Source organism: Amblyomma maculatum, chromosome 4 (genome assembly GCF_055883805.1).
Source record: "Amblyomma maculatum isolate TAMU_Amacu chromosome 4, ASM5588380v1, whole genome shotgun sequence".
NCBI lineage: Eukaryota > Metazoa > Arthropoda > Arachnida > Ixodida > Ixodidae > Amblyomma > Amblyomma maculatum.
The window spans coordinates 15345576-15373100 of record NC_139347.1 but is presented as its reverse complement, the minus strand read 5'-3'; the positions used below and the strand labels follow the sequence as shown (position 1 = coordinate 15373100).

The 27525-nt window shown below is 44.0% G+C and overlaps 1 protein-coding gene across 1 annotated transcript; it reads left to right on the top strand.

The window, feature by feature from the left end:
• Window positions 1-1045: 1045 nt before the first annotated feature.
• Window positions 1046-16447, top strand: LOC146190334 (uncharacterized). Its single transcript, XM_084599787.1, has 2 exons — window positions 1046-1203; window positions 16243-16447. The coding sequence occupies exons 1-2, from the start codon at window positions 1046-1048 to the stop codon at window positions 16445-16447; spliced, it is 363 nt and encodes a 120-aa protein (XP_084455913.1).
• The last annotated feature ends 11078 nt before the right edge of the window (window positions 16448-27525 follow it).

The following is a 27525-nucleotide window of genomic DNA, read 5'->3' as shown; positions in this document are numbered from 1 at the left end:
AGCATATGAACAAATCGGGCAAAATAAACTAAGGTCGTGCATCAGCAGGAAGTAGATAGGCAGTGGAGTTCAGAATTTGGCAGCACATGCATAAACCAAGTTTCAAAAGCTTCGGCTTTGTCTTGAAAGTACGCCCAGATAACCAATCTAATAAAAATTTAACAAGAACAACGCCATGAATAGGAGCCATGTCTGAGATTGTGAGGTGCTTTTTGCTTCCCCCTGACTGCACAAGCCAATCGCATTTTGGGTCTACCACATTAGAAGCAGTCTGGTCACAAAAAGTTGTTTCTATGCTGTCAGCAAGATGGAGTGAACAAGAGCATATATCAAAAAAGTGCATTTTAGCCCTCTTTGTCCTTAAACTGTTGCACATGTAACCACCCTTGGCACCACGCGAAGTGCACATGAATGCATGCCGTGAACGTTCACACCAGCCACGTAGCCAAGTTTCTTTATTCGAGAGGGGGGGGGGGGGGTGGAATCTGTTGTCTTGTGTACGTTACCTGTAGGTCTCCAATTCAGTTTGGGCAATCTCCAACCTCATCGGTTTAATTTCTATTAGCATCGTGCTTTAGTGAGCTCGTTTAGCCTCCCTGCTTTTCCAGTAAAGGTTGTCACTCTTTTGACACAAATAGCCTTTCCAGCGCTGACGCCGCATTTCTGGAAAACAGGGTCTTTAACCCCGTCGTGTTATAAGTCCGTGCTCGGATGCGATCAAAATATGAAAGCTGGTGAATGTCTTGTACCCTATATACATATTCACAATTAAATACCTGAAAATGAATATACCTGGCAATCGTTTGGCACTGTCAATGTCTAATTCCGGCAGATAGCACTGCCGAAAGACTTTACTAAAAGCAGCGAGACGAAACACGTCTTTGAATGTTGCTTATGCTCGGGAAAGTGATTAAACAAACCAGGGAGCTCCAGAGAGCCCTTTAAAGACGAGCAATAGTTTACGAAGCAAGCATTGCATTCGAGCAATCTGCGCGCCTCTTACCTGCTCCTTGCTCTGCTTCATGTATTTCGCCATCTCGCAGTGATGCTGCCTCCGCGTTGGCTGTGCCTCCTGGTCGTGTTCCTGGTGCACTGCCGAGCCCAGCAACACCAACGGGGCGGATCTCCCGAGCGGACAGCGTTCTTTGGCCCTGTCAAGCAGGACGCTGTGCCGGCCGAACAGAGGAACTACGCCTTCTTCAGGTATCCATACACGTATGCCCGCTTGCAACGCGACTTGTCAAGGAGCGTCCGGAGCATAGTCCGGCCGCGAATCGAAGCTCTCGTTGCGCGTGCCTCCGACAAGCATGCGTACGGGTACATAACGAGCTACCACAGCTTCAGTTAGGATTTTTTAGATATATATTTCTGCTCATTGAGACGAAAAGAAAGACTCAGTTTTTTAGTCAGAACAAAGATGGGGATGCAGGGGCAGGGGCAGGGGGCGGCAGAAAGTTAGGTGGGCGGATGAGGTTAAGAAGTTCGCGGGGGTCAAGTGGATGCAGCTAGCACAGAACCGGGTTAAGTGGAGAAATGTGGGAGAGGCCTTCGCCCTGCAGTGGGTGTAGTCAGGCTGATGACGATGATGAAAGATGGGAGATTAAAGAGGGAAGGGGGGGGGGGGGGGAGGCATTTTCCTGTTCTACGGCAGGTGAGTTAATGAGCGCAAGCGCATCGAAAAAGCGTGCGTAAAGATTTAAAATTTTAAACAGCAGGTTGAAGCAACAGGTGGCACTTTGGAAGGAAGCCCGAAAATAAAAAGTGTACTGGTGACCTCTGCAACACAAACGCGCATGTTGCACAAAAGAGCTTCCGCATCTTCATAGCCGCTGAAGATATATTGATATGCCACTAAAAGAGCTGCCCTGCCAATATGTGCGAACGAGAGGGACGCACTCACACAGCTTCTGTTCTTTACCATTTAAACGGTTACATCTCGAATGTTCCTTCAATAAGTGCATCGGCGCATCTCTTAAATTTCGTAGGAGGAAAAAAGAAAGAAGCTGCCTTATCATTTCCCGAGCGGTCGGTTTTATAACTTCCTATGCATTTTGCAAGAATGGCTAAAAGAAGGCAATTATGAATATTTTACGTCGAGATTAAATGGCCATGAATATATTTCAAGAAAGGGGCAATGTTCACATGCCAGCCAACAAAATTATGAATCAAAGTAAAAGCACGTGCTATAGCTTATAGAAATGATAACTCGAGAGAGAGAGAGAGAGAGAGAGATGACACAGGAACTTACTATTATACTAGGCACCTGGTCAACTCAAATGGAGAAATAGAAGAAAGGAACAATAATACAGTATTTGCACGACCGTAAGTCGACTATTATTTTTAAATCTTAAAACCTGAAATTTTGGGTCAGAGGTCGGAAGGCGGAAATTACAGTAGGGGTCAAAACACGGCACCGCCAATAAAGGGGAAAGAAGGTGCCAGGACGCTATGATGTTGTTATCATTTTATGTTCTCTCTACTGCTTTCCCTGTAGTACTCGGCTTTTACGCGCGCTATATTGAACCTGATCTATTTAAAGCGGTATATGTCGGCATTTGTGCACGTCTTTTGTGCTTGCGTCCACCGGCCTTGTCTGATTGCCGTCGTCGTGGTGGTATGCAGCCGTTCATGGTGAAATATATAGACGCACCTATTTACAGTCCACAGTGTGGTATCTCTGTAATGAGTCTCACTGAAGCGTGTAGACAAGCGTATTTTCCTATAAAAATTATATACGCTGTGAATTCACCCACACGCGAGAACAAGTGTGTGATTACTATTATGTAATGACCAATGAATTAAGATTAAGTCTCCTCCTTCCTTTTATTGATTTTCTTATGCCTGTTATTGTCTCTTCATATTTTATATTCTTCGTTATTGTTTATTTGCTCAATTTGACCAACTCATTCATAGTCACTTTCATGTTTGTCGAGTCATTCTTATATGTTTGCAACATTTTTCATTCATTCCTGGTCATTATCAATTTTGCACAGGCATGTCTTTAACCTGATAATTAACGTGATAGTGTTGTAACTCCCCTTCCTAAAAAATCTGGCATCTGAATTGTCGTTGACCGGGTTTTGAGCGAGAAATCACGAGCATGCGACTGGAAGGTAGGAGTTAGCAGGGGACATGGCTTGGAACTGATTTGTCAGCAGGTTGCGCGGAGTCTCGGATCGCATGCAATGAAATGTGTGCAGTTCCGGATCGCATGATCGCATGAAAAGCTTCGTGTTTCGGGATCGAACGGCTACGTGAAACTTTTATACCGGGAACCTTCATACAGGGAGCTATTATTATTATTATTATTAGGCGAAGTTAAATTCTCCCCCATAAACTATTTCTGTGACCATTACCATACAGGGTGATTTTTAACCGTTTACAAAATCGCATTTTAAAACTTACAGAAGGGACTCTATGCGGTGTGTGCAGACGGTGTTGGCTGTAAAGCGGGCATCATGTATGTCGTACGCACTGATGATTACATGAACAATTAACTAAGTCTAATTAATTAATGCGTTGATTTTGATTTTTGGGGGCAATATTATATTGCGTAGGTGAAGGCTATCAGTCTCAAGAAGGAGCTTTGTTTAACCATACGGCCGATTACTGCAATATGGTTTGATTTAACGAACGTTAAAAATATGCATTGGGAGCTTAAGTTGGCATGTCGGTATTAGAGTTTTATGAATGGCGTCTATATCACTTACTTTTCAGCAAATTCAGACGCCGTTTGTGTGGTTGATAATCTTGAAAACATTAACATCACTTTACCGACATTGCTAGGTGTAACGACGTGTTTAAGCAATTATGTAATACCGGAAAGCCCCTTCCATGAGCTTTCAAATGAGCATTTTTGACATTCGATATATCAAACCTCACTGCCGATTAGGAAAATTTAAAAACGAGCTTCATGTTTCATGTTGACAGCCTTCAAATTCGGCAATACTATATTACCGCCAAAAGTGAAAATAAAAATTGGTTAATTTTACTACGTTCTGCAACTTATATCTGGTCCGTCGTGCTATAAGCCCCATCTACACATATCGCACAGACGAATCTCTCGTGGTTTTTAAGATGCAAATTTCGAAATGGTTAAAAAAAACTAGGCGGAGGTTTAACCCCGCTACACCTAGTAACAATGCGAAAGCTTGAAAGTCAAGCCTGGTAAAGCTTGACTAGACTTTGTTGTTGCTAGATGGTTTAGCCAAGATTTACCAGGCTTAACGCAGCCTCCCGGGGAGCTACGTCCACTGGATGATCGGATTCGACCTGTCGTCTCCGCTACCTCTGAGACACAAACAGTTCGCGATGCGTCTCGCCTGGGTCATCTATGACGACTGTTGTCGTTAAATTGCCGAAATATGTTGCGATCCATTCGCATCGGCTAACAGGTAGCGAAGGCTATCTAAACAGAGCGAGATCCACGGCTCCAGCGTAGCTATGGTTGAGGGATGTCATGATTGTCATGTGACTAGGTAAAGGCTAGCGGGGAGTTACCTGGGTTTCGGCGGCGGTGGCGGCGGCTGTTATGCAATAGCTTCCATGTAGTTTCTCTTCGATTCGGGAAAAAACAAGCCCGCATGCGCGCACAGCGAAGAAACTAAGGAAGGAAGTAGTGAAAGCTTTCGCTTTAAAAATAATCTCTATATCGTAGACTACATTGTGTACGCAAATATTTCGCTTCAAGCGTTAGTATTGCGCGGTTGTATTACTTCTAATTTACCATCGAGCATTCAATGTTATGCAAGGCGGCAGAACAGTAGCTACCAACATTTCATTCAACATTAGCTTTCATTGATTCATTACTTGTCCTGTCCTGTAATTCGTTTTATTAATAGCAGTACTGGCCACTGTCAGACTATCTCACAGTGTTCTTTTATAAATAAACAAATTAAAAGGAGATAATGCAGGGGCTTCGCCGACCTGTCTATCACAATTTTATTGCATCAACGGGACCTTTTCTGGGGATTAAGGAGAGACCTATCTCAGGATCTGACTTTTCCCCGCGCGCAACTCGCAACATTTTTGACATAGTTCCTGGCGAATTTGTGATAAAATGTGGGCTCGTGATGTCACACAACCCTACGATCAATCAGTGCTCGGCCATGTCACCTGCAAGCTACCAGAGCCGTACCTGTGATTTCCGCTAATATCGCCGACAATGCTGTAGCTTTGGTGGAGCGGGCACTTAAACCCTAACGCGCTAAAATATGGTAAATAACTGGTTGCCCCGATGTCTATCCGCTTTCGTGGGCACCATGTTTTAGACGGGAATTCTACCCACTGGTTATTCTTGAGTCCCGAGTCGGGGGCGCTACTCTAAAGCCATACCAGGTACTGTCGTACGGCTTGGTTCATTAGGGACTTTACATTTATGTCGGATGGTCTGTCACATAATGGGAAAGTTACGACTGTATGATAATTAGTATGTGTGGTCCTAAACCGAAACTAAAGTGAAAAGCTCAGTGCTAGAGCATTCATTTATCCCAACCACGCTGAATGTGCCTTTTTTTGTTTTCGCCCTGCCGGGGTGGCGCAGTGGTTACGACGCTCGACTACTGTTCCCAAGGACGCGGGATCGAATCCCGGCCTCGGCGGCAGCTTTTCGGTGGAGGCGAAAAGCAAGGCGTCCGTGTGCTGTGCGATGTCAGCGCACGTTAAAGAACCCCAGGTGGTCGAAATTTCCGGAGTCCTCCACTACGGCGTCTCTCATAGCCTGAGTTGCTTTGGGACGTTAAACCCCACAAACCAACCAACCAACCTGTTTTGTTTTCTTGTGTTATTCCTTCATTCGTTTACTTCTTTTTTTATTTTTCTGTATATTCGTCTGATAGGGAGCGAAAGGATGCAACTGAACGTATCGTCTGAGCCTAAACCGAGCCTAAACTTTCCCGCCGGGTATGTGCCCTTAAAACAAACGGTCACCCATACGTGCGCAGAGCGGCCGGGTCGACGATCCGGGAGCGTAGGCTGTCGCATCTGTTTACTCTCACCCATCATACAACTTTGCCCAAACCTCGCCGGGGAGCTGGTTCTAATTAGCGCATCCCAAACTCACCGCTCCGCGCGCCACCTGCAAAACCTTTTCTCACTGGATGCATCATGGCAGCCTTCGTGGTTCGCGCCATTTGCGTTCAATTTGCATGGCACGGCGATCCTGCTTATAGGCGGCCTTCAGAAACGAAAGATTTGGGAAAAGAAATACTTTCGCATAGCCTGAAATTCAGTGAGGATCTACGGCATGTTTGCACATAGCAAGGACATTGGGGAAGGGAAAACGGTGCTGCTGCGAAGAGATGCTCTATACGAGCTAAGTATGCACGCACGCAGGCACACACTGTACACAATGGTAATCTGAGTCCAGCTTATTCCTTAGAATACGCAGGCCTTATGACCGCCTTCAGAAGGGCCGCAGCTGAACTCGGAGTTTCGTTCGTTCGCTTAGATTCAGTCCTCAGTGGAAAAGGAAATATAATCAGGCACCGCTTAATTATCAAGCGAGGTATCGAGACCTCGACGTCACTATCTGTCGTAAGAAATCTTTATGAGGTAAGACCAGCAGAAAGTTGAAATTAGGCCAACTGCAAAACATACAACCGCCTAAAAATTACGGGGACACTTAAGGATACGAAGTGGCAGTCTTAATTCCTCCTGTAAACATTACTTTAAACAACAACTGCTTTCAGTACCTTGCAATAAGTAACCGTCGCCTTAACTGTCTGCTCACATAGCTAGTCGGTTTGTTATTCGATATCTTCCGTGACTGCAGTAGTATTACTTTATTGAAATCATTCAGAGAACATCCATTGGTTAATAAAATGCTAAATGAGATTCATCGGCGGACCAGGATGTGTTGTGCTCATTTGTTATGCTTGCACATCTTTAGTTTTCCGCTCGATAAAGTTTTGTAGAGCAGAAAGTACAAATATATGAAGCCAATTAGCCAATTGCTTGCACCGAAATAACCAGATCCTCTAACGCTTTGTTGTCTTCTATTATATTCTCATGTTGTGGCGACAATTCCGTTGGAGACAAATGAGAAGGCTTTAAGTTAAGTGGAATAAACTCTTTATTGAGTTGACTTGCGCCCGCAAAATAACTAATCGATTCTGCGGCGGCAATAATAGCCAACGTGCTCGCTGGTCATCGAATAAAGAAAACAGCATTGATCTGCGCGCTACAATCACACTGATAAAGCCGCATGCCAGCGGCTGTAACAAATACAGATATGAATGACATTCGGCAATATACTACGTGGGTTCTAGGTGGAATTAAATTGGCAGTCAGCACTCGTTAAATGCGCCAAAGCGTGAAGCAACTTTAAAATACCTGAACAGCCCCTCTCTTTTTTCAATTCTACAATTTATGGGAATAAAATGAGTGAAACTTGTGGGTAAGCATGCAATTCTTTTTTCTAGCATTTTAAATGTTAACCTGGTTGCCGATTAAAAGCCCACGAAGACTTCTAGGCTTCTTCCTAGCGCAAAGCTCTGATTAACGAGGCGCCGTAATAGCTTTATTCATAGAGGCGGTGCATTTAAAGAACCAAATCTCTTGCTCACAGTTTAAAAAAAAAAAAAAGAAAGACAGTGCTATCCAAGGTAAATACCGTGAAACGTTGTGTGGTGGCACCGAAAAACGCATGGCAGAGTGTGGGCGAAGGGAGCGGAGATCTTAACTGTGCTGTGCTGTGTAGAGTTTAACTTTCCGAAGCGCCTCAGGCTATGGGATAGGAAGTAATGTAGGTCTTCGGCATAATTTCCTCCCCCTGGGGAATTTTAATGTGCATTGATACCGTAAATCATACACCACCACATCTCTCCGCACTTGGGCCGCAAGCAGAAGCATGAAGATCATACCGGCTTAAATCGGCGATCCCACCGCCGTTCTAAATGGTTGCGCAAACATAAATAATATGCTGCATCGTATAAGGTTCATATATTCCCATTTTGAGCACTGCTACGATCACCGAAAAGGTTTAAATCTCCTTTAACGTGTCGGCAATAATCTCATCACGCAATACTCTGCGTCACAGTTACACAATTGCACAAGATTGTAGGCACTATTTCTTCGGCAATTCTTGAAACATTTTCAAGGATTTGGGACCAAGTAACCTACTTTATTAACCAAGCAGAAGTGGTTCGGAAACCAGGAGTGCTTGCACACAAAATTTCGCTATGCACAACTGTGCTCTCCCAGCCGACCAAAGGTGTCTTTGCTAGGGCGACATTGCGCTGCTGGCGGCACTCCCGTGTGCTCGCGACACCATTGGCTGTACGCTCCAAACTTCGGGACGCTGCTGGGTGTAAAGCATGCTAGAAGAAGAAAGCTGCGGAGTATATCTGACTAATAGCGCGTTCTGTGAGGCGTTGGTTGCGGAAACCACGTGGTTCTGGAGACCGTCTTCTCAGGGTACTATAAGCAGCGGAGCCTGTGTAGCATACAAGTGCACACAGCAATCCTAACTTCAGTGCGTCTTCGCTACAAGAACTCACAATAACGCTTTTATAAGGCACATAGCGCACATAAAATTTCAACCCCAAACAACGATTTTGTCCGAAATTCTGATTTAACGAGAATACTCTGTACAAAGGTGCGAGAGCTTAGCAATGTTATATTGGCCTAAAGTTGCCTGTAGAGTTACATGTCATGGCTTCTAACTATGTGGCACATGGTTAAGCTATTTTCTGAATATCACATTAAGAACAAAATGACACTTTATCATCAATTCTAGCCTCATAAAGAAAATAGCTGAACAGTAATTCTAAAAAGAAAATAATGTTTCGAAATGCTTCATTTGCTTCTACTAAAAAAAAAAGACCAGCAATAATTCTATAGTGATAAAGAAATGCTTAAATGTTGAAGTTCCAGAAAAATACACTTATCCGCATAAACATTTTCTTTTTTCAATTCAACTTGTAAATTACCGCTGGAAATGCTAGTGTCTATGTGAAGGCGTTCAAGGTCAGCCTCGCTTGCTAAGAAATACAATAACAAGAAATGTAGCCGCAGTTGAAAGTAGATAGAAGCAAAATTTATTTTGAACACAAAGTTGATAAACAGTGCTAGAATATTGCAGCGACAACTTTATAATAACTACAACTTCCTCTCGAATTTAAACAACAGGCTGGTTTGTGAATGCGTGATCGTGCACGGGTTTCTTGCTTTATGGGTATTCCGCCTTCATTTATTTAGTTGTGTACGCCGTCAAGGGCAGAGGTATAACGAGAGGAAGAAGATGGTTTACACTGTGTGAAGAAGCACTGAGCAAGGGTAAATGGGGTACGCCTCAGTTCGCAGGTCGAGCCAACGTTTCGACAAGAGGACGAAGACAAGTCCACTTGTTCAAACGTTGGCTCGACCTGCGAACTGAGGCGTACTCCATTTACCCTTGTTCAGTGCTTCTTCATATCGTCAAGGGCTGGTGTTTCCTGGCATGTATGCGAGCCGCAAAAAGGGTTGTTGAGCGCACCTGTATATTTCGTTTATTTACAACACAACGTTTGGTGCCCTGCGCAGGGGGAATTAGAACTAAAGGTAACTAATAACGTGACACCTCATCATGTCAAAAAATGTTAGTGTAAGTACGTTACCCATTAAAGTTCCGAAATGGTCACGGGTACTTTACTAAAGTTACCGAAAAACCTAACGCGTTACCGCCAACACAAACAATTCGTAGAATGTGCAGTATCGTAGTAGCAGACACACTCTCACCTTGTCTCACGGACCTCTAGGCGTTTGAAACTGTACTTCACGTTTTGGAGGTATATATAGCGCCAACCAAATGATTCTACTCGGGCGCCCACGAATGTCTCTCATTTTCACTTCACGGCAGAACATTATGCACAGGTGTTATCACGAAGTATTTTTCTTTGTCATAAATTTAAATTTCTTTTCATCGTCATCGGTTGCAATGGATGATCTGTTATAGACAGTTTAGTTTTGCTCGGGAGCCAGATATCACCGAAGCATGACTTACAAGTCCGGTGCCGCAAATGGCAGCAATTCAACCTTTCTTCGCTGAAAAGCTTGTGCACCGGTGGCATGCGAAGGGAACAAATAGTTCTTAGAAGAATAGTGATCGCAGAAGACGAACGACGGCAAAGAGTAGACGCAGCTGCCTCGTCCGTTGTCTGACAGCGGTGCTGCTCTCGGAATTACATGTGGCTAATCAACTTGCCCATAAACGTTATCTACTCCAGGTAAGCAAGCAAGAAAACTAAAAAAAAAAGAAAACACACAAAACTTTGTTCTGATAAGGTGGCGCTTGGCTCTCTTCTTGATTTACTAAAAGAAACGAAGCAGCCTCTCGTTTCTTTGATTGTAAAACTAGCATTAAGCCACAGAATCCTTCACATGCGAACAAACAACGTAGGATTTGATCAGAATATGCACAAAGAAGTGTTGCTTGATGTTCCTCAGAACTGGCGCGTCATGCAGGTCGACCACCTCCGTACGATGACAGTGGTGGTCGTTAAGGATTTCAGCCGGAGATGTTCAGTTGGCCCTATTATCGGCAGTAGATATCTCAGAAGGCAAAGTACGTACGCCTACAGCATGTAAGTACAACTGGCGCCAAGCATTTCAAGGAAAAAGCATCACGCTTAAGCCTAACTCTGTTTACACTTATAGTTAGTGTTATCTATATGTAAAACTAATGCAAATTTTATCTTCGGACTGATAACGGCTGTGCTAAAACACTGGCTTGCTGTTCTTCCGTGCTTCATTTTTCCTAATAAGAGCTATATCCTATTCTGTTTTCCAGCTATGCCTGATGCCAAGTGCTCGCATTTAATTTGCACAGCGCAGGAAGGGGTCCCAAACACCCGAAACGCCAGAAGGCGAGCCATGCGAACTCTTCTGCGGCAGCCCATATTTCGAGCCGCTGTCGCGTTGTGCGCAAATATTATTCCTTCGGCGCTGTATTGAGAGTAAATGGCTATGCGGACCTGCCGTAATTAGGTTTGCCGAAAGGGTCACATCGTGTATGGAGATTAAAAGAGAAGCCAGGCATTTGTGTGTGCGTGTGTGGATCGTTTTGCTTTGCTTTTTTCTTGCCGCAATCTTGCAACATGCTTCATCGCGTTTGGATCCATTCAGGAGCTGCAGCGCGCGGCACACTGAGCACCGTAGGCGAGCAGGAGTGCTCCGGCCTTTGGTAGATGTTGTCACGTAGGGATGATGGCATGTGGGATGACAGGCGGGCAGGCGAAGAGCTGGATGGAAGCTGTTGAGTGGGCGAAGTTATGCCCTGAAAATCGTATGAAATTTAGTGTCTGTCTAGCAATGGCAGCTGCTAAAACAAAACAAAAAACGCTCGTGTTCTAATATTTGGAGCACGTTCAAGTACTAGTTGATTAGAAACCATCCATACCGCGGCACCAAACTGCACTGACATGCACTACTTTAGTGCAACACCACCCTGCATTGCACTGCACTGAAGTGCATTGCACCGGCCGGTATTATACTACTAAACACCGCACAAGCCAACAGTGTTGCTTGTGATGGTAGAAGATATTTAAATGAATTAAACTCGGTGACTGCAGCAGTGACAAGTAAGACAACCAGCACTCGTCCGACAAAATTAATACCCGGGCTCTCCGCTGTGCGCTCTGTTCAAGTATCAAATTAAAATTACCCGCGATGAAGGCACTAGCCTGCTGCACTAAAAACAGTTCGAGGGCCGCTTGAGGCTCGCCTCAAGGGGGCGACCCGATAGTGTCAATGGGTTCCTTCAGCGGCCTGGGCCCTATTTGCATAACACGTCACAGATGTGTACACTGTTTTTAATATTATTTTTATCCCGCAATGTGTATATAGTTTTTTTTTTTTTTTTTTTTACAAATTTTACGATCATGCGTCGATATCCCGTAAAAAAGAGCAGGAGGGGGGCGGGGGAGCTTAGGCAACCAAGGGGTCGCGTGTATAACCGGCGCCCCAAAAGTCACACACTCAATTCCCATCTAATTACATCAATTTTCTTTTAAGCGCACCTATTTACAATTCCACGTATCATGGGGATGTTTGAGTAATGTTTCAACCTTGTAGTCATCATTTTTATGTTGTTTTAATTATTTCTACTCTGTTTGACGCCTCCACCCTCTCGACCAATACGAATTTTCTCGACACGCCGATGGCTCCTACAACACCGACTTTCTCGCTTAACGCCGTCGCATTAGTACAGCCTCAGCTCAAATGTTGCACTGACGGCAACCAAGAGAAATGAGAGAAAACATTTGCCAACCTGGAAGTGAAATATGGCCTGCAAGTGAAATACTCGCCAATCAGTGTTTTTAGCGGTCAATCAATGCCAAGAAAAACAGACTATGATGAGTCAGAAGACCACAGCAGCGCTACCAAAAGAGTGTACGAGCAGCGAGAAGGAGCAAAGTAGCAACAAATAAGTGAAGGAATAAACAGGGCGAGATTTTCAACTTAAGTAGCATGAAAAGCGCTTTAATTAGGTCACAAAACACCTTTGTGGTTGTGGACAGCATCTTTCTTTATTTGAAAATCGCCCTGGCTTCTCTACAGCTAGTAACTATCGGCACTGGCCCGTCTCATTGCACAATAAGGTAGAATGTACAGGATGAGGAGCTGTCCAAGAGAAGGGCGCAATTGCAAATTTAGTGAGAATAAAAGGAAAGAAAAATGCGCCCAATGTTAAAGCGAGATGCTCCAAACACTGGCAGCAATGCACGGCCTAGCTGGGTCATCAGCAAGCTAGCACGCACGAAAGAAAAGTGCAGCTTTTTTTTGACGAAAAAATGTCAGTTTTGAAATAGATTGTTTTTCAGAGCATACGAATAAGAAACCAGCAAATAAGTCAGAAAAAATTGGCCCTTAGGAAAATCTCTGTTTTCAAATGTCGTTTGTGAAACATGCAAGGAAACGAGAATATTTCTTAGCCTCAGATTTCAGCGAAACAGCGAGGTGGAGATTTCTTGTAAACATTTTCGCGACTTCACTTGCTTCCCACTCAAGAATTTTATTCATTACACCCGCCCAAGACGTTTCATTTCTTTCGTAAGGCGTGAGTTGAGTAGAGGATCATAGCGGAATAATCTTCTCGTTAAATCCATGATGAGCCGCCTTTCCCTCCATTTCTAGCTCGGCGGTACGAGGGACTTGACAACAGTGTCAAAACATCAATGTGGCCCTGTGCGTTTTCTTCGCAAATCAGTAACGTTCAGTAATCGAAAATCACATGAAGGCTCCAAGTTACGAATTGTCCCAATTCAGAAATGACTGCATACGTAATACAGAGGTGTGCACTGGCGTACAGTAAAAACATATCAGGAAATTTAATGTCATACTTTGATTTCGATCCACACGTGGTTTGGGTTTAGTAAGAAAACAAAATGGCTCGCGAACCTTTGCTACAGCCATACTTAAGGCGCAGTTTCAATGCCGGTCCTAGCAAGCAGCGTCAAAAAAACACAGATATATACAAAAAAAAAATATTTTTTTTTCGTGTGCATGTTATTTTAAGTCCGCGCGTGACGCCGGGGCGACATAGCTGTTACTGCAGTTTTTCTCTTTTACACTCATAGCTGCGTCAAGGCAGCTTTCATAGTCGTCGTCGTTGTTCGTTTATGTCGTCATAATACTTCGACACAGAAAAGTAACTGCCATTGCATACAACTAGCACTTGATCCCCTTCTGAACAATAAGATATAGTGGATTATTGCCGTTTTCGGGCGATAACTAATCATTTTTGTTCCCTCATCTGTGTATGCAAGTATCTCAGTTCTGCTCATGACTGGAAGGGTTAGAACGGGCGAATGGAAAGATGACAAACAGACCGAGGCTGTTATGACTACTATCTTTTTGTCTTCGAAGGAAAGTTAAAATTTTTGTAGTCGTTCTCCTTTTAGATGTTGTTTTTATTTGTAGTTTAATATAAGTTTGTTTTCAGGCTCGGGCCTCTCAATGAGCACTGCGTTACGCCACCAACGAGCATTTTTCCAGTCCAACTGAGCTTCATCACAGTAGGCGCAGAGGTGTATTAGCCGGCAAGCGATCATGCTCGAAAGTACAATGCAATATACAGCAAGTCTAAATGAGGTCACATTAGCGATGTCATTTATTATCACTACTGTTAGAACTATTAGTGTTAGTAATTTGCCCACACGTTTTATCCAAACTGCGTTCCTTGCATCGCGCCTCATTTCGTAGCCTATAAGATGCATTACGTTGCAACATCTCGATGTTTGCTGACGCAGAATATGACGGCGCTCGTGAAGTTTTAATGAGTATGAGGAAGGGGAGGGGGGGGGGGGATGCAGCTTAGTAGCAAAGATTAACGTAGGTGGCGATTGTGAAGAAAGCATTAGCTCTACCTTTTCTTTTTTTCTTTTTCTTGTGCTTGTGGCATGGCGAAAGGGTCAAACGAAAAGCAAAGCATCGCCTAGAAAAACATTCCACTTCCGTTTAGCAAAGGCCATCCACCCATTCGTCGCGGAGTGAAGCTGTAAATGGGCATGCTGGCTTTTTGATGCTAGACTTCCTTAGTGTACCACTGCGGTCACCAAACAAAGAGCTAAAAACCGAAACCACGCAGGCAGACAGAGCGCAGGTTGACACTTGATCTTATTGAGCGGAAATTCATTCTACTATGTTGATAAAGTCATTACGGCACAAAAAAGCATTAAAATTGAAGGCCTGTAGATACCTCAGAAATTTTAAATTTCCCAAATGTCACTATTCTGAAGTCGTCTCAGTATGCATGCGATTCTTTCTGCACTCAGGCCTACCTAAAGCATTGGTTCCGTGCTTAAGAACGCGTACTTTAGCTTCACTTGATCCCTGCGGAGCAGCGATGCTGGCAACTTTCGAGTAAGCCACCTAAGGTGTGAACAACCAAGGAAGAGTTAAACGAATAGCAGCTTATATGGTTTATATTAAGAAACTCAGCACATGAAGGAACGAAAACGCGCAAAACAGGCCCTGTGCTCTCTCTCTCTCTCTCTCTCTCTCTCTCTCTCTCTCTCTCTCTCTCTCTCTCTATCTATCTATCTATCTCTCTCTCTCTCTCTCTCTCTCTCTCTCTCTCTCTCTCTCTCTCTCTCTCTACCGCGGTTTATGTTTCTTCCTTCGCCATTATTTGCAGTAAACGCGGAGTTCGTTTTTACTGCATAGTTTGCGTAATTTGTCGCTTTGGCGCCATGCTAGAAAAAAGAATTTAAACAAAAGCGGCAGAACACAAAAAGCTTTTCAACTTCGAACCGAAATATCTCAGCAAAAATATGTATTTCCTACTGAACAAACAACAACAAAAGCAAGTAATGTCATACTGTCAGATTTTTCAACACAAAGTGCGTGGTAGAAATGCCCTTGATGTCCCTGTAATGTCTCTCATCAAGTGCTAAACAAGGAACATTCTCAACGACTCTAATCCGGATCCTCGGTTTGGACCCCGCAGCGTAGGCACATAGCAACCAGGAGAGGCCGAATCGACAGCAGCAGGAGCTCGCCATGTTGCAGACATGTATAGTCTCCCTCAAGTGCATACAACTCTGGCGGCTTTTTTTTTTTTTCATCTAGTAATACAGGGTTAGTTGTGCAATCAGTTCAGAAGATTTTCTAAACTTTGTGTAAACAAAAGCCATCTGCATGTAGCCTGACTTTTTCGCAAAATAAGTTGCACTTGGAATGAAGTGCAACACCCTGCAGCTTCGATGCACGCGTTCGAAATTTTGCAGTCAACAACAGCCAGCATAGCTCTCTTTTCAGAAGCCGGGCGTTTCGTATTTATCCACGAATTATCACGTTTGCCCCTCCCTTGCCTAGCTCTGAGCTGTTTCAGCAAATTCATGCCAATTGAAAAGGCATCTGGAAGACTGGCTTACGTACTAAGCAACAAGATGGGTAGTACTGGCCGAAACGCCGCCTGGTGCGCTTTTACTCGGCCCCAACTTTCCGCGTGTAGCTGGCAACGCTTAGAGTGAATGTTAGGCGTGTTGTATAGTGTTCGGTATGCTTGATTACAATTAGATGTTCTTATCCCTAACATGATTGCTGTTTTTTCGGTTCTCATGACTGACTTTCATCTTTACTTTTTGCTCTCACCTTTCCCTTCCCCCTTTTTCTCACCTAAATTTACTTGTCGCCTCTTCCTTCTGTCCCTTACCATGATCTCCTTTCCCCCACTCTTTTCTTTCTTTTTCGGACTGATGTTGCCAAACCGCTTCAACAACACGTCTTCCGTACCCTGGCGGCTGCCGTTGGCTACACAAGGAACGCCCTGCTAAGCGGCCGGGTACCGTACCGAAGTTCGGCGCTGTTCTACGGTGAGCCTGAACGGCGCGGAGGCCGCTCGGGCCGCCACCGGATGTCCTTCTACGACATGGGCCTGGAGAAGCGGTTTCCTGAGGTGGACCAGCGGGGATTCCACGAGGACATCTTCGAAGAAAGCTTTGGAGACTTCAGTCCTGTGAAATAGACCCTGAGAGAGAACGACGTGCGAGAAACCCAACCTGTCCCTTTTACGACCGGCGGCCGAGGCGACGCCGTGTCTTCCTCTCCTCTGTTCGTTTCCTGAGCAAAACTATAGTGTCGCCTTTTATCTCCGCTGTGGTGGGGACCTTGCCCAGACGTCACTGTTGGGAGATTCGGGGCAAAGCTAATTCGCCTTCGTAAACGATTTGCTTCGTTTCGAGCTTTCTACACAAGAAGCCAAATGATTACAAGCGCATCACATGCGTAGAAAAATAAAAATGTTGGGTGTCGGGCAAATCCTACATTTTAATCCACTGCATGCCCCATTAACTAACAGAGCCACCCCTGCCCCCTCCCCTGCAAGTTTGCCACTTTTATTTTCTAATGTCACAAAGTCTTTTATGGAAGATTTACTCCAAAAATAGGAGTTGCTTTGACGTGAGTTTTGTGCTCTCAATAAAATACTGAGACAAGCACCGAAATTAAACGCTCACGGAGCGTTACATTGGGTTACACTATAGGGCTGAGAGTTTCACCACTTATTCTAAAACAGGAGCGAAGTCATCTTTTTTAGTATGTATTGTCTCAGCATAAGTATCAAGTGAAAAGTATTAGCAAGAGCAGAATTCAGTCGGCTTAAACCATTCGCATGGGGAGACTGGGCGCAAACTGAAAAAGAATTTCGAAAAGACCGACCCGCTTACCTTGACTTGCATAATGGGTGGAGTACGCAGCGTCAATCACGCCTCACATTTCGCTGAAAAGTTGCCTTTGACAAATGTATCACCCTGTGGGGCATTCAGAGGTGAAGCAGGTAATCAACATGTAGTTTAAGGATGCACGTTTGAGAAAATGGGATTCGGCATTGAAGTTCAGTCTTCAAGATGTACTCATGTGTTTTGTTTCTCCATATTCTAGGTGTTTTCAATCGTCATAGCGGCAGAGGTCATAGCGAGATAGCTATCAGCTTTTTTGGCTTCCCTAATAAGCCGTCAGTGTTGCATTGGACTGCACTGATTTACTGTTCTTGGTGAATGTTAAGAAATGAAAGGAATTCATCGTGTGACGACGACCTGAACGCGCGCTGAGTGTGATACCAACACCAGCAAACTTCCGCTTCTGCTTGGTAGTATGTAAATTAAAGGTGCGCAGTCAGTGGCAAAAGATGTCTGCATTTGGTTTAATTAATGGGCTTTAACGTCGCAAAGCGACTCCGGCTATGAGAGGTACAAGTCTGCATTTGGTTTCTTCTTCAACGCGACTATGAAACTAAACTTTATGCTGGGTGGAAAAGACAGAATAAGTAATGAAAGGAATGTGACCATGCCTATATAGTGAGAGGCAAATGGCAGTTTCGTCAATGGGCCGCCATTTGTGACGCTCGTAGTGGATACTCTGCCGACGTCTAACAACCTTAATAAGGAATAAGTGTGCCCGCTGAGCAACACTGAAAATTGGGCGTTGGTATCAGTGCGATCAGCTTGCACATGTTTTCACATTGCGTAGCTACCTTTTCTTCAGATAGGCAGTTCAATGAATGAGGAGTTCGAACGATTTAGTAATCACTACCGAAGTATCAAAAGCAAAGAATGGGCCTTAGAAATGGCGCCTGCAAGCACTGGTAAGATACGGACCTGGCGGTTTTCTAGCCGTTTCATACACACACGGCAGATTCGGCACTCACGAACCAAATTTCTGCTGTACAGAATAAACTTGAAGAGAATAAATTTGTTTTCTAAAGGCTGGAACTTGGAACTCAGCTAGCAGAGTGTGATTAAGTAAGGCCGTCAGCCACCTCAAGATGGAGCGTTGTACAACGCGAGTTAGATGTGCAAGTCGTAGTTTTTTTTTTCTTCCATTTTTAAAGCGACACGGCAGAAAATCACAATACAACTGGCCTTTTTTCTCCCCCCCCCCCCCCCTCCCCGGGAAGTACCTATGAGCAGGAGGTCGCATCAGTGTCAAATCAAATGCGACCGAAGTCAAATTTGTATCCCACAAGACGATTTGTTACTAAATTGTGTCCGCGTTGCATGACACATCAAGTTCTTGCTGTCCTACCCAGAGTCCTAAGGGTAGATTTTAGGCTAAGCCACTTGCTCGTTCTTCTAAAATTCTTGACAGTGTATGAACTCCCATAGCTCATTTTGTTGAGCTCTATATGCAAGAGCAAATTCAAATCAAGTTTTTAAAATATATTCGACAGAATAGCATGCCCATAGCTGCCAAAGCTATCGCCTGACTTGGATCCTTCGGCCAACGTTACGTGCAAGGTTTCCTACAAAATGCAGCTTGGAGGCAGAGCTTCAGCTACTGCCTTGGTTGAGAGCCCTTGTTAGAGTGATTTAACAATGAAAAAATAAAGGAGGTGAAAAAAAAGCACGCCGCGATGTCAGTTACTTGTGCATTTATATGTAAGTAGCTACTTCCCGTAACCACTGATTTCTCTGTACAATTTTCCTAATGTTTCCAGCGTCTTGAATCGTTCCTCCAAACTTGGCGTCATGCACAAGATTGTCATTTCACTGTCCGATTTCCTTGCATGAAAACGTCTTCAGTTTGAAACGCCAGTAATATTTCTACTTTCATTTTATTTTATTAAATAGTCGCTTAATTTCCGTTAAGTCATTGACATTAAGCTATTAGCTATTAATATCCACTAGCTTTTGTTAATAAGTGTCGCACTCTTGAAGGACGAGGGATGTTGTTGCACGATTTGTTAGTGACCTTCACAGGCTTCATTTCGAAGCATGGAAATTGTCTCTGCTGGCTTCTTTATATAAAAAAAATTCCCAACCATCATGAATTTCGATCTCATTTAGTCTTGACTTGACTTCATCAAAAGTCTTGTATTCAAGCATGCATAAACCCAAGGAACCCGCAATGCAAGCGCTAAGAGTTGAAAGACAACCCCTGTCCCAACCCAGGGCAACTGCGGACAGCTGCATTGAGTGGTCATAGTCGCCACAAATTTTATTTCATTATTACTTTCTTTCTATTGCAAAAGGTGGAGCCGGGAATAAGAGCTGTGGAAAATGGCTTGACAAGATACCTGACACCTTACACAATTACATCAAAACGTGTTCGAAACGATGTGAACGATGCTGCACGCGTAGCATCGCTTCCTGATGCTTCTTTGTTTTTCCCGGAGGGTGTAAAAAAGTACATTCTGGCGTTAGGCGGTGATTCATGCAGACCCATTATTTTTTAATTATTTCAGGTCGCCCCACCTGCCTGACGTTGTACTCGCAGTGACAGTACGGCGGGGTCGACGTCGACTCCGCTTGCAACCTTGCTTTTCTTTGTATGTGTTTATTTTTGCTTGGACAATTTTGAGATGTTTGGCGGTACAGAAGAAAAGAGTGCAGGATTATATTACGCTTACAAAAACGAAGACGAAGCAAACGTCGCGTGGTAAAAGACGCCGCAAACGGACAGGAGCATTATAGCTTTAAGAGATTGTAATTACATAAGGCTAATTTATGTGACTGAATATTCTCCGTCGCTAGCAGACAGGAAAGCATTTTTGTAGAGATTTGTAAATAATTTTCTCAAAAATGACGACGATGATCACTATTAAGTTGTGTTATTGATTTATTCATACAACAATTTCGTGATGGTTTAAATTTCATTTAATTTTGCAGAAGAGTAATCATTAAAGCGAATTTTCTTTCATAATACTGCAAGCAGATCTGTTGTAGGTTTCTGTTATAAGTGGGTAGAATGAACGCTTTGCTTTCGTGTTACGATTTTTGTTTTACGCCCTACACTACCGTAATGTTTAATGAATATGCTACTGTTCCTCTTTCTACTGGCAACATTATCAAGCAGCACGTTTACCACTGAGCGGAACTGCATGAGGGCAAATAAACATGCCAGAAACTTTCTTGTACATACACACAAAAATCCTACCCTTCTCCCCTTTTCCTCCATCCCGACCTCAGCTTCTGACGAGTTGGCGACGCTATAGCAGTGAGCGCAAGAGAGAGGTGGTGGAACGTAATATGATGTGTGGTTGCCTTTTCTCTCTCCCTCGCTTGATATATGCGACGAGAGGCGTGTCGACCAGAAAGAACCACTGGCGGACACCTACCAAGAACAAGCCGACATTTTCGAATTTTCATGGATGTTCCTCTCCTCTCCCAGTGTTGTCATACGCCCGAAAATCGTCATCGTTGTTGTTGCTGCTGTTATTGTAGTCTCAGGGAGATTTGTTTGACAATGGCGAAACCTAACGGCAAGTTTATCTTCTTAATCATCTCACTGGGCCAAATCAAGCGACAAGTTGTGTCTCGAGAGTTGTTCGAGCCCCGAGCTGTACGTGACTGCGTTCTTCACTAAACCTTGTTTACATAAAATAGCTACTTTGTTTTGTAAAATGCTCTCAGGCTCGAATACAGGGCTAAAAGCTCAATAGTCATTAGAAGTTTTAAAAAAACGCCCCAGTATCGCTACGTTATCAAGGAGGTGGTCTGATTGTCTTTATTTCATGTTGTAAGATATTTCGTGATATTTCTATTGTGCACTACAATAAGCATGTGGATAAAACTTGACAACACTCTTCGAAGCTATGTTTACTTTAGGAACACGATTTGTTAGTGCTATCTGAAAAGATTTGTTTCTTATGTTTTCCAAGATCCTATAATTTCATCTTCATGACTGAGTGCTCCCCCCAGCCGTAGGCTTTGTAATAGTAAACTGCTTTGTTTTCTACGCCTTGCATGAGTGGGGCGGGCCAGTGCTGTCCGGAAATTTTGTCTTGGGGAACGCGAGTGAGCGGCTGCTTTGACAGCGTAGAACACCTGTGCAGCTCCGTTCCCGACCATGTGCCGATAAATGAACAATAAAAGCTGCTGGACGTATTGTTCTTCAGAAATTTTGTGTGAGTCACTTGCTCAGCCCCGAACATGAAGACCTGGTTTTGGTAGCTGCGCTCACGTACTAACGTCATTGCCGAAAACGTGTTGATAAAGTAAAATGGGAGAATTTGGCATTCCACGAATTTCCAATAACCAGTGCTGGTTCGTTTTGTCAACCTAGTCCGAGTTATGTAAAAGACCAGTGATGCGGAGGCCTCGAATCAACTCGAAGGCCCAGTGACAGCAGACACCGTTTCTACAAGTTTCAAGTTTCAAGTTTATTTCATACATACAAAAAATGGAATACATTAATAGTTCTACAGAAGGAGGTCCTGTAGTACAAGACTGTCGGGGGGACCTCCCAGAACAAAGCAAGTGAGGTAGAAATGTTAGAAAATGGGAAACAGTGTAACAAGTAACTACTATAAAAGTGCAGCCTATAAAACAACGTTAGAAAAAATACATCCATGAAACTGAAGAAGATATATATACAGATCATCAACTTGAGTGCGTAGAACAGACATTCAAAAGTGAACTATAACTGTTGAAGCAAATTAACTATGTAGCATGTCTATTAAATATACTTTCATGCGGAAATAGAATGAGTGAACAGTATGTGATGCCTTAATTTCTGGAAGTAAAAAATTCCAGTAGAATATGCCTGCAAACAAGGTAGTGAATTTCTCGTAATTAGTCCTGACTTTTGGCAAAATGAGATTATTGCGCTGTTTAAACCTGGTAGTATTAGTATTTACAAGGTGGTTGGTAACGCCATCAATATGGGCATGATGATTGATTAGTTTATACATAATCATGGACAATTTTAGGCTGAATAAATGTTGAAGTGGAAGTATGTTCAAGCTGTTGTACAGTGGCAAAGAGTGTGATTGGAATTAACGGACTAAAATGAGCCTGATGGCTTGATTCTGTAGTCATTGAAGAACTTCAATATGCGTGTAAGATAAACAATAGCTAAGGTGACTATGAATATAGGCATAATATAATTAATGTATTATGTGAGGTTGAACATATTTACGGGTTTTTATTATGATGTGAATGCCAAACGAAACTTTATGCATGAGTTCAAGAATCTTTCTCCTATTCTTCTCACAAATGTGTTCGCAAAACGAGGGACGAGGAATGTTTGAACGCTGACTGGAAGTGGCGCATTAGAATCCACTTTTTATTCACATTGCTTTCCCACAGCGGCGTTAAACATTTTGATGGCAAAGACCTGGCTACTTGACATCGAACCTAGGGTGCAAGCTCCAAGTAGCGGTGAGTGTGTTACGTGATGTGGCAGTCCGCCATACGAGGACGACTACAGGCACTAGCATGCTCTGCTGGAACAAGCAGAATGGAGTTCAGCGGCTACGCAGTCGGACGTCAGTGGCTCGCTACCTATGGCTGGCCGACTGCTGGTCTCACCCGGGTGAGCCAAATCATTTGGAAATATACTTGATGGACTTCAGTTGCCGTTTTCGGTCCAAAACATTCTCTTCCACGAATTTGTCAGAAGAATTATAGCTGTCGCTCTCCTCCGTGTGTGTGCCTTCAAATAACTGTTGCTCTGGGCTGACAACTGCACGGAGACCCCTGCTGCATTCGACGTCCGTTAGTCCTCTTTTTGCAGGTAGCAACCGATTCTTCCGATGAAGTACCGATTTCACTGTCCCCTCTGCTGCCGACAAGTGTGTCCGCAGACTCCACTCTCAAGCTTCCTGGAATAATTTCAACCACGGTTACTCGCTATTCAGCCATTGTTTCGCCTAAACCACATCGCGTCCTAAATGCCCATTTGTGATTACTTTAGTTATGTGCTCCATTTTGAAGACACTGCTGTCGTTCGAGACGTTTCGCGTTCCCGCCTGTGGACAATCCCTAGACATTTAGGCCGCCACAGATACATAACACTTCAGCTCACACCGACCGAGCGTGTAGGAGCCTGTCATTGCCTTCGACTAAATACAACAAGCTAAAGGTACGCAGCCGGCGTGGAAATAGTAACTGCGGCCATCTGAACTCCGGGTGCGCGGGATTGGTCGTAACCCAAGAATAACCTCGGTTTTCGCATACGCTGGTCTCTCAGTAGGCATGTGCGAGAAGACAACGTTCGAAATAAGTATTTCCCTGCGCGCTCAAACACCCAGGTCATCATCATCAGCCGGACTATATCAACTGCATGGCGAAGGCCCCCTCCCATATTCCTCCAATTAACCCGGTTCTGTGCTAGCTGCATCCACTTGGCTCCTGTGAACTTCTTAACCTCATCCGCCCACCTAACTTTCTGCCGCTCCATGTACGCTTTCTTTCTCATGGAATCCAACTTGTTACCCTACGCGACCATCGGTTGTCCTCTCTACGCACTACATTTCCTGCTCTTGCCCATCCCTTCTTCATTTCCACTAAAATATCATTACCTCGAGTTATTTCTCTGACCCACTCTGCGCGCTTCCTATCTCTTAACGTTACACTAAACATTTTTCGTTTCATAACCCTCTGCGTTGTACTCAACTTAAGTACAATTCTTTCCTTAGCCTCCCCGTTTCAGTCCCATAGCTGAGTACAAGTAAGATGCAACTTTTGTATACCTTCCTCTTGAGCGATACCGGTAATCTGCTGGTCATTATCTGCGAATACTTTCCAAATGCGCTCCATCCCAATCTTATTCTCCTAGTTATTTCCCTTTCATGGTTTCGATCCGTGGTTACTTCCTGTCCTAAGTAGACATATTCGCCTATCACCTCCAGTGCTTCGCTACCTATTGTGAACTGCTGTTCCTTCCAGAGGCTGTTGAACATTACCTTAGTCTTCTTCATATTGTTTTTCAAGCCTACTTTTCTGCTATTCCTGTCAAGGTCATCAATCATTATTTGCCGTTCTTCCCCTTAGTTACTTAATATACATTTTGTCATCAGCGAATGGCAGACTACAGAGGTATTTTTCATCCTCCTTTATCCCAAATTGCTCCCATTACAAGTCTCTGAGCACATACTCTATGCAAGCTGTGGATAGCACAGGGGAGATCATGTCTCCTTGCCTAACGCCTCGCTTTATGGACATTTCGTTACTTTATTTATGCAGAACTATTGTTGTTGTGCAGCCACTATAGATATATTCCAGTATTTTCACATACGGCTCGTATATCCTCTGATTTTGCAATGCCTGTATGACTGCCAGGATTTCTACTGAGTCAAATGGTTTTTCTCAATCAATGAATGCTATAGTATTAAGGGCTGGTTATATACCTAGCATTTTTCTATCACCTCGTTGATGGTATGGATATGATCGATAGTAGAGTACCCTTTCCGAAAACCTGCTTGAATTATTGCTTGACTTTGTTTTATTCTGTAAGCAATTACGTTAGTAAACACCTTACATGTAACAGATAGTAAGCTGATTGGCCTGTAATTTTTCAAGTCCTTAGCCTTCCCTTTCTTATGAATTAATATAATATTAGCGTTCATCCATGACTCCGGTGCCGTCGACAGCACCAGGCATTGCGTATACAGGGTGGCCAGTCTTTCTACCACAATATCCCCCCCCGTCCTTCAACCAATCTGTATTTACCTGATCCTCCCCACCTACTTTCCCCATTTTCATAGTTTCTTAAGCTTTGTTAACCTCGTACTTCTTCACTGGCGAAACGTCTGTTTTTCACTACTGCCTATCTCGTTATTGTCTTGACTATTTCGGCTACTATACAGATCAGTAAAAAACTCCTCGGCTACTTTGACTATCTTGTCTATATTCGTGATGGCATTTCCCGTCTTGTTCCTTGGCGCATACATCTAATTTGCCCAATTTTCTCTCCACCGTTTTAAGGCTGCCCCTGTTCCTTAAAGCATGCTCAATTTTCCCCATCTTATACTTTCTTATGACTTCCACTTTATGCTTATTGATTAGCTTTGACATCTCTGCCAGTTCTATCCTTTCGGTTGGGTTGAAACCTTTCAGACTTTGGCGTTTCTTATTCAAATATTTCGTCTCCTAGCTTAGACAGTTTACCGATATCCTCTCTAAATACCTACTTCTATCGCGCACTCAGTAATGACATCTCTGATATTATCGTTCATTGCTCCTACGCTAAGGTCATCACACTCTGTTAAAGCTGAATACCTATTGAGTAGTGAGATCCTGAATTCGTCTGCCCTCCTTCTCACTGCTAATTCATTCATGGACTTCTTTCCTACTAATCTGTTCCGTTCCCTCCTCAGATCTAGACTAATTCGAGACCTTACCATCCTGGCGTCACTGCATCGCACCTTTTCTACCCCCCCCCCCCCCCCCCCCCCTCGTTAGGAGTTGTCCATGTTCACTCCCGATTCTTCCGTTTGGTGAGCAAGGTATTCATGATTTTTAAGTTATTGTGCTCTGCAAACTCAACTAGTAACTCCCCCTGCTATTCCTACAGCCAATGTCATAGTTGGCCACTGTTTGGTCGCCAGCCTGCTTTTTCCCTATCTTAGCATTGAAGTCGCTCATTTGTAAAGTATACTGCATCTTTGCTTTCCCTATTGCCAATTCTACATGTTCGTAGAAGCTCTCTACAGCTTGATTATCACGGCATTGACTACAAGTTACAAGTAGGCACGTAGGCCTGTACAACCTTCAGTTTATACCGCATAATACTCTTAATTACGATGCTTGCCAGCCTCTCATCAATGCTATAGAATTCCTCTATATTACCAGCTATATCCTTATTGACAAGGAACCCTACTCCTAGTTCTCGCCTCTCCAGTAAACCTCGATAACACAATGCATGTCCGCCCTTCAGTATAGCATATATAGGCCTCATTTGACCTTAGCTCACTAAGCCCTATCACATCCAATTTCATACCCTCTAATTACTCTAACAGTACTGCTAAACTAGTCTCACTAGCTAGGGTTCTAGCGTTAAACTTTGACAAGGTCAGTTTCCAATGGCGGCATGTCCGGAGCCAGATATTCATATCACCCTTTGCTGCGTTGCAGGTCTGACCGCCGCCGTGGTCAGTTGCTTCGCAGCCGCTGGAGTTTGAGGGCCGGGGGTTTTTGTTAGTCTTCATAGGAGGTTGTGACCAATTACTGCACCAGGGTGGCCAAATCCTGTTCTGGTGAGGGAGTGCGTTTCCGGAGGTGTTCACCGGATAGGTGACACCCCAAACCTTTTTATGCAATTCCATCGCCACGCGGCTTTTCTTTAATCTGGTGGGAAATTGCCCGGTACCGGGATTCGAACCACGGTTCTCTTGCTCGCGAGGCGGATGGTCTACATCTACGCTACCGCTGCATCACTCAGGTGATGACTGCTAAACCTCGTATTTTACAACCGCAGAGCAAAGTCATGGACTTCCGAGATACTCGTCACCCAGAAGAGTATGCAGTCACTACTGTGTTACAGAACCGAAGCTTTTTGACTTTCAAATTGACGTAGCCGAAACAGTCTTAAGGAAGCATTCAAGTGTTTCTGCCGGACCTGCACAAAAAGAAGCATAGATATTTGAAGACGTGATTAGGCGCGCAACATTGCAGGTGCTGTCATGAAATTAAAAGGAAGGTATAAAAATACTGATTTAATTTTACGCATAAACCGCATTTAGCAGCCATTGTCGGCGCACCACCGTAGAGAACACGGCGCCGAACCGGAGAACGTGGAGGTGAAAAATAAAGAACTTTCGTGGATCTTCTCCTGGTGCATATTGCGCAGCCACTGGAACAGCGCATGCCTCAGCAAGTATTCTTCGCTTCGCTTTGGTTTCTTGGTGCAAAAGCGGTAAAACTAAAAATTATCCCTCTACGTGCTGAACACCTCTAACAAGTCGTCAATATAAAGATGAAACTAGACGAACTTTCGCAAATTTCCAAAAACGCAAAATTCTGTGAACATCCTCAACTCCCTGGTGTCTGCATGCTGCTCTGCTGCTGGAATAGCGCACGCGTTAACAAGTGTCTTCCTTCGCTCCGTGCTGGTTTCTTGGCGCAAAAGTGAAAAACTTAGACTATCTTTCTACTAGCTAGACACCTTTAAACAAGCCGTCAACATCAAGACGAAAGTAGACGAACGCAAAATTACGCAAGACCATCTCACTTCTCTGTGGACACTCCAACGCGCAGTCTGAGGGGAGATGTGCCGAAGCAGATATGAGATGCCCTTGACCTCGATAGGCCTTCCCTAAAGTTAATTTCATGCTTGTAACTATTTCCAGAGGCCCGTTACTTTATATTTTGTTTTTCACTGGCG

Bases quoted from the DNA above. Each gene is read 5' to 3' on its own strand.
- LOC146190334 (XM_084599787.1), top strand. From the start codon at position 1,046: ATGCTGCCTCCGCGTTGGCTGTGCCTCCTGGTCGTGTTCCTGGTGCAC. The intron at 1,204-16,242 runs GTATCCATACAC...TGGCTACACAAG, and splicing joins AGGAACTACGCCTTCTTCAG to GAACGCCCTGCTAAGCGGCC.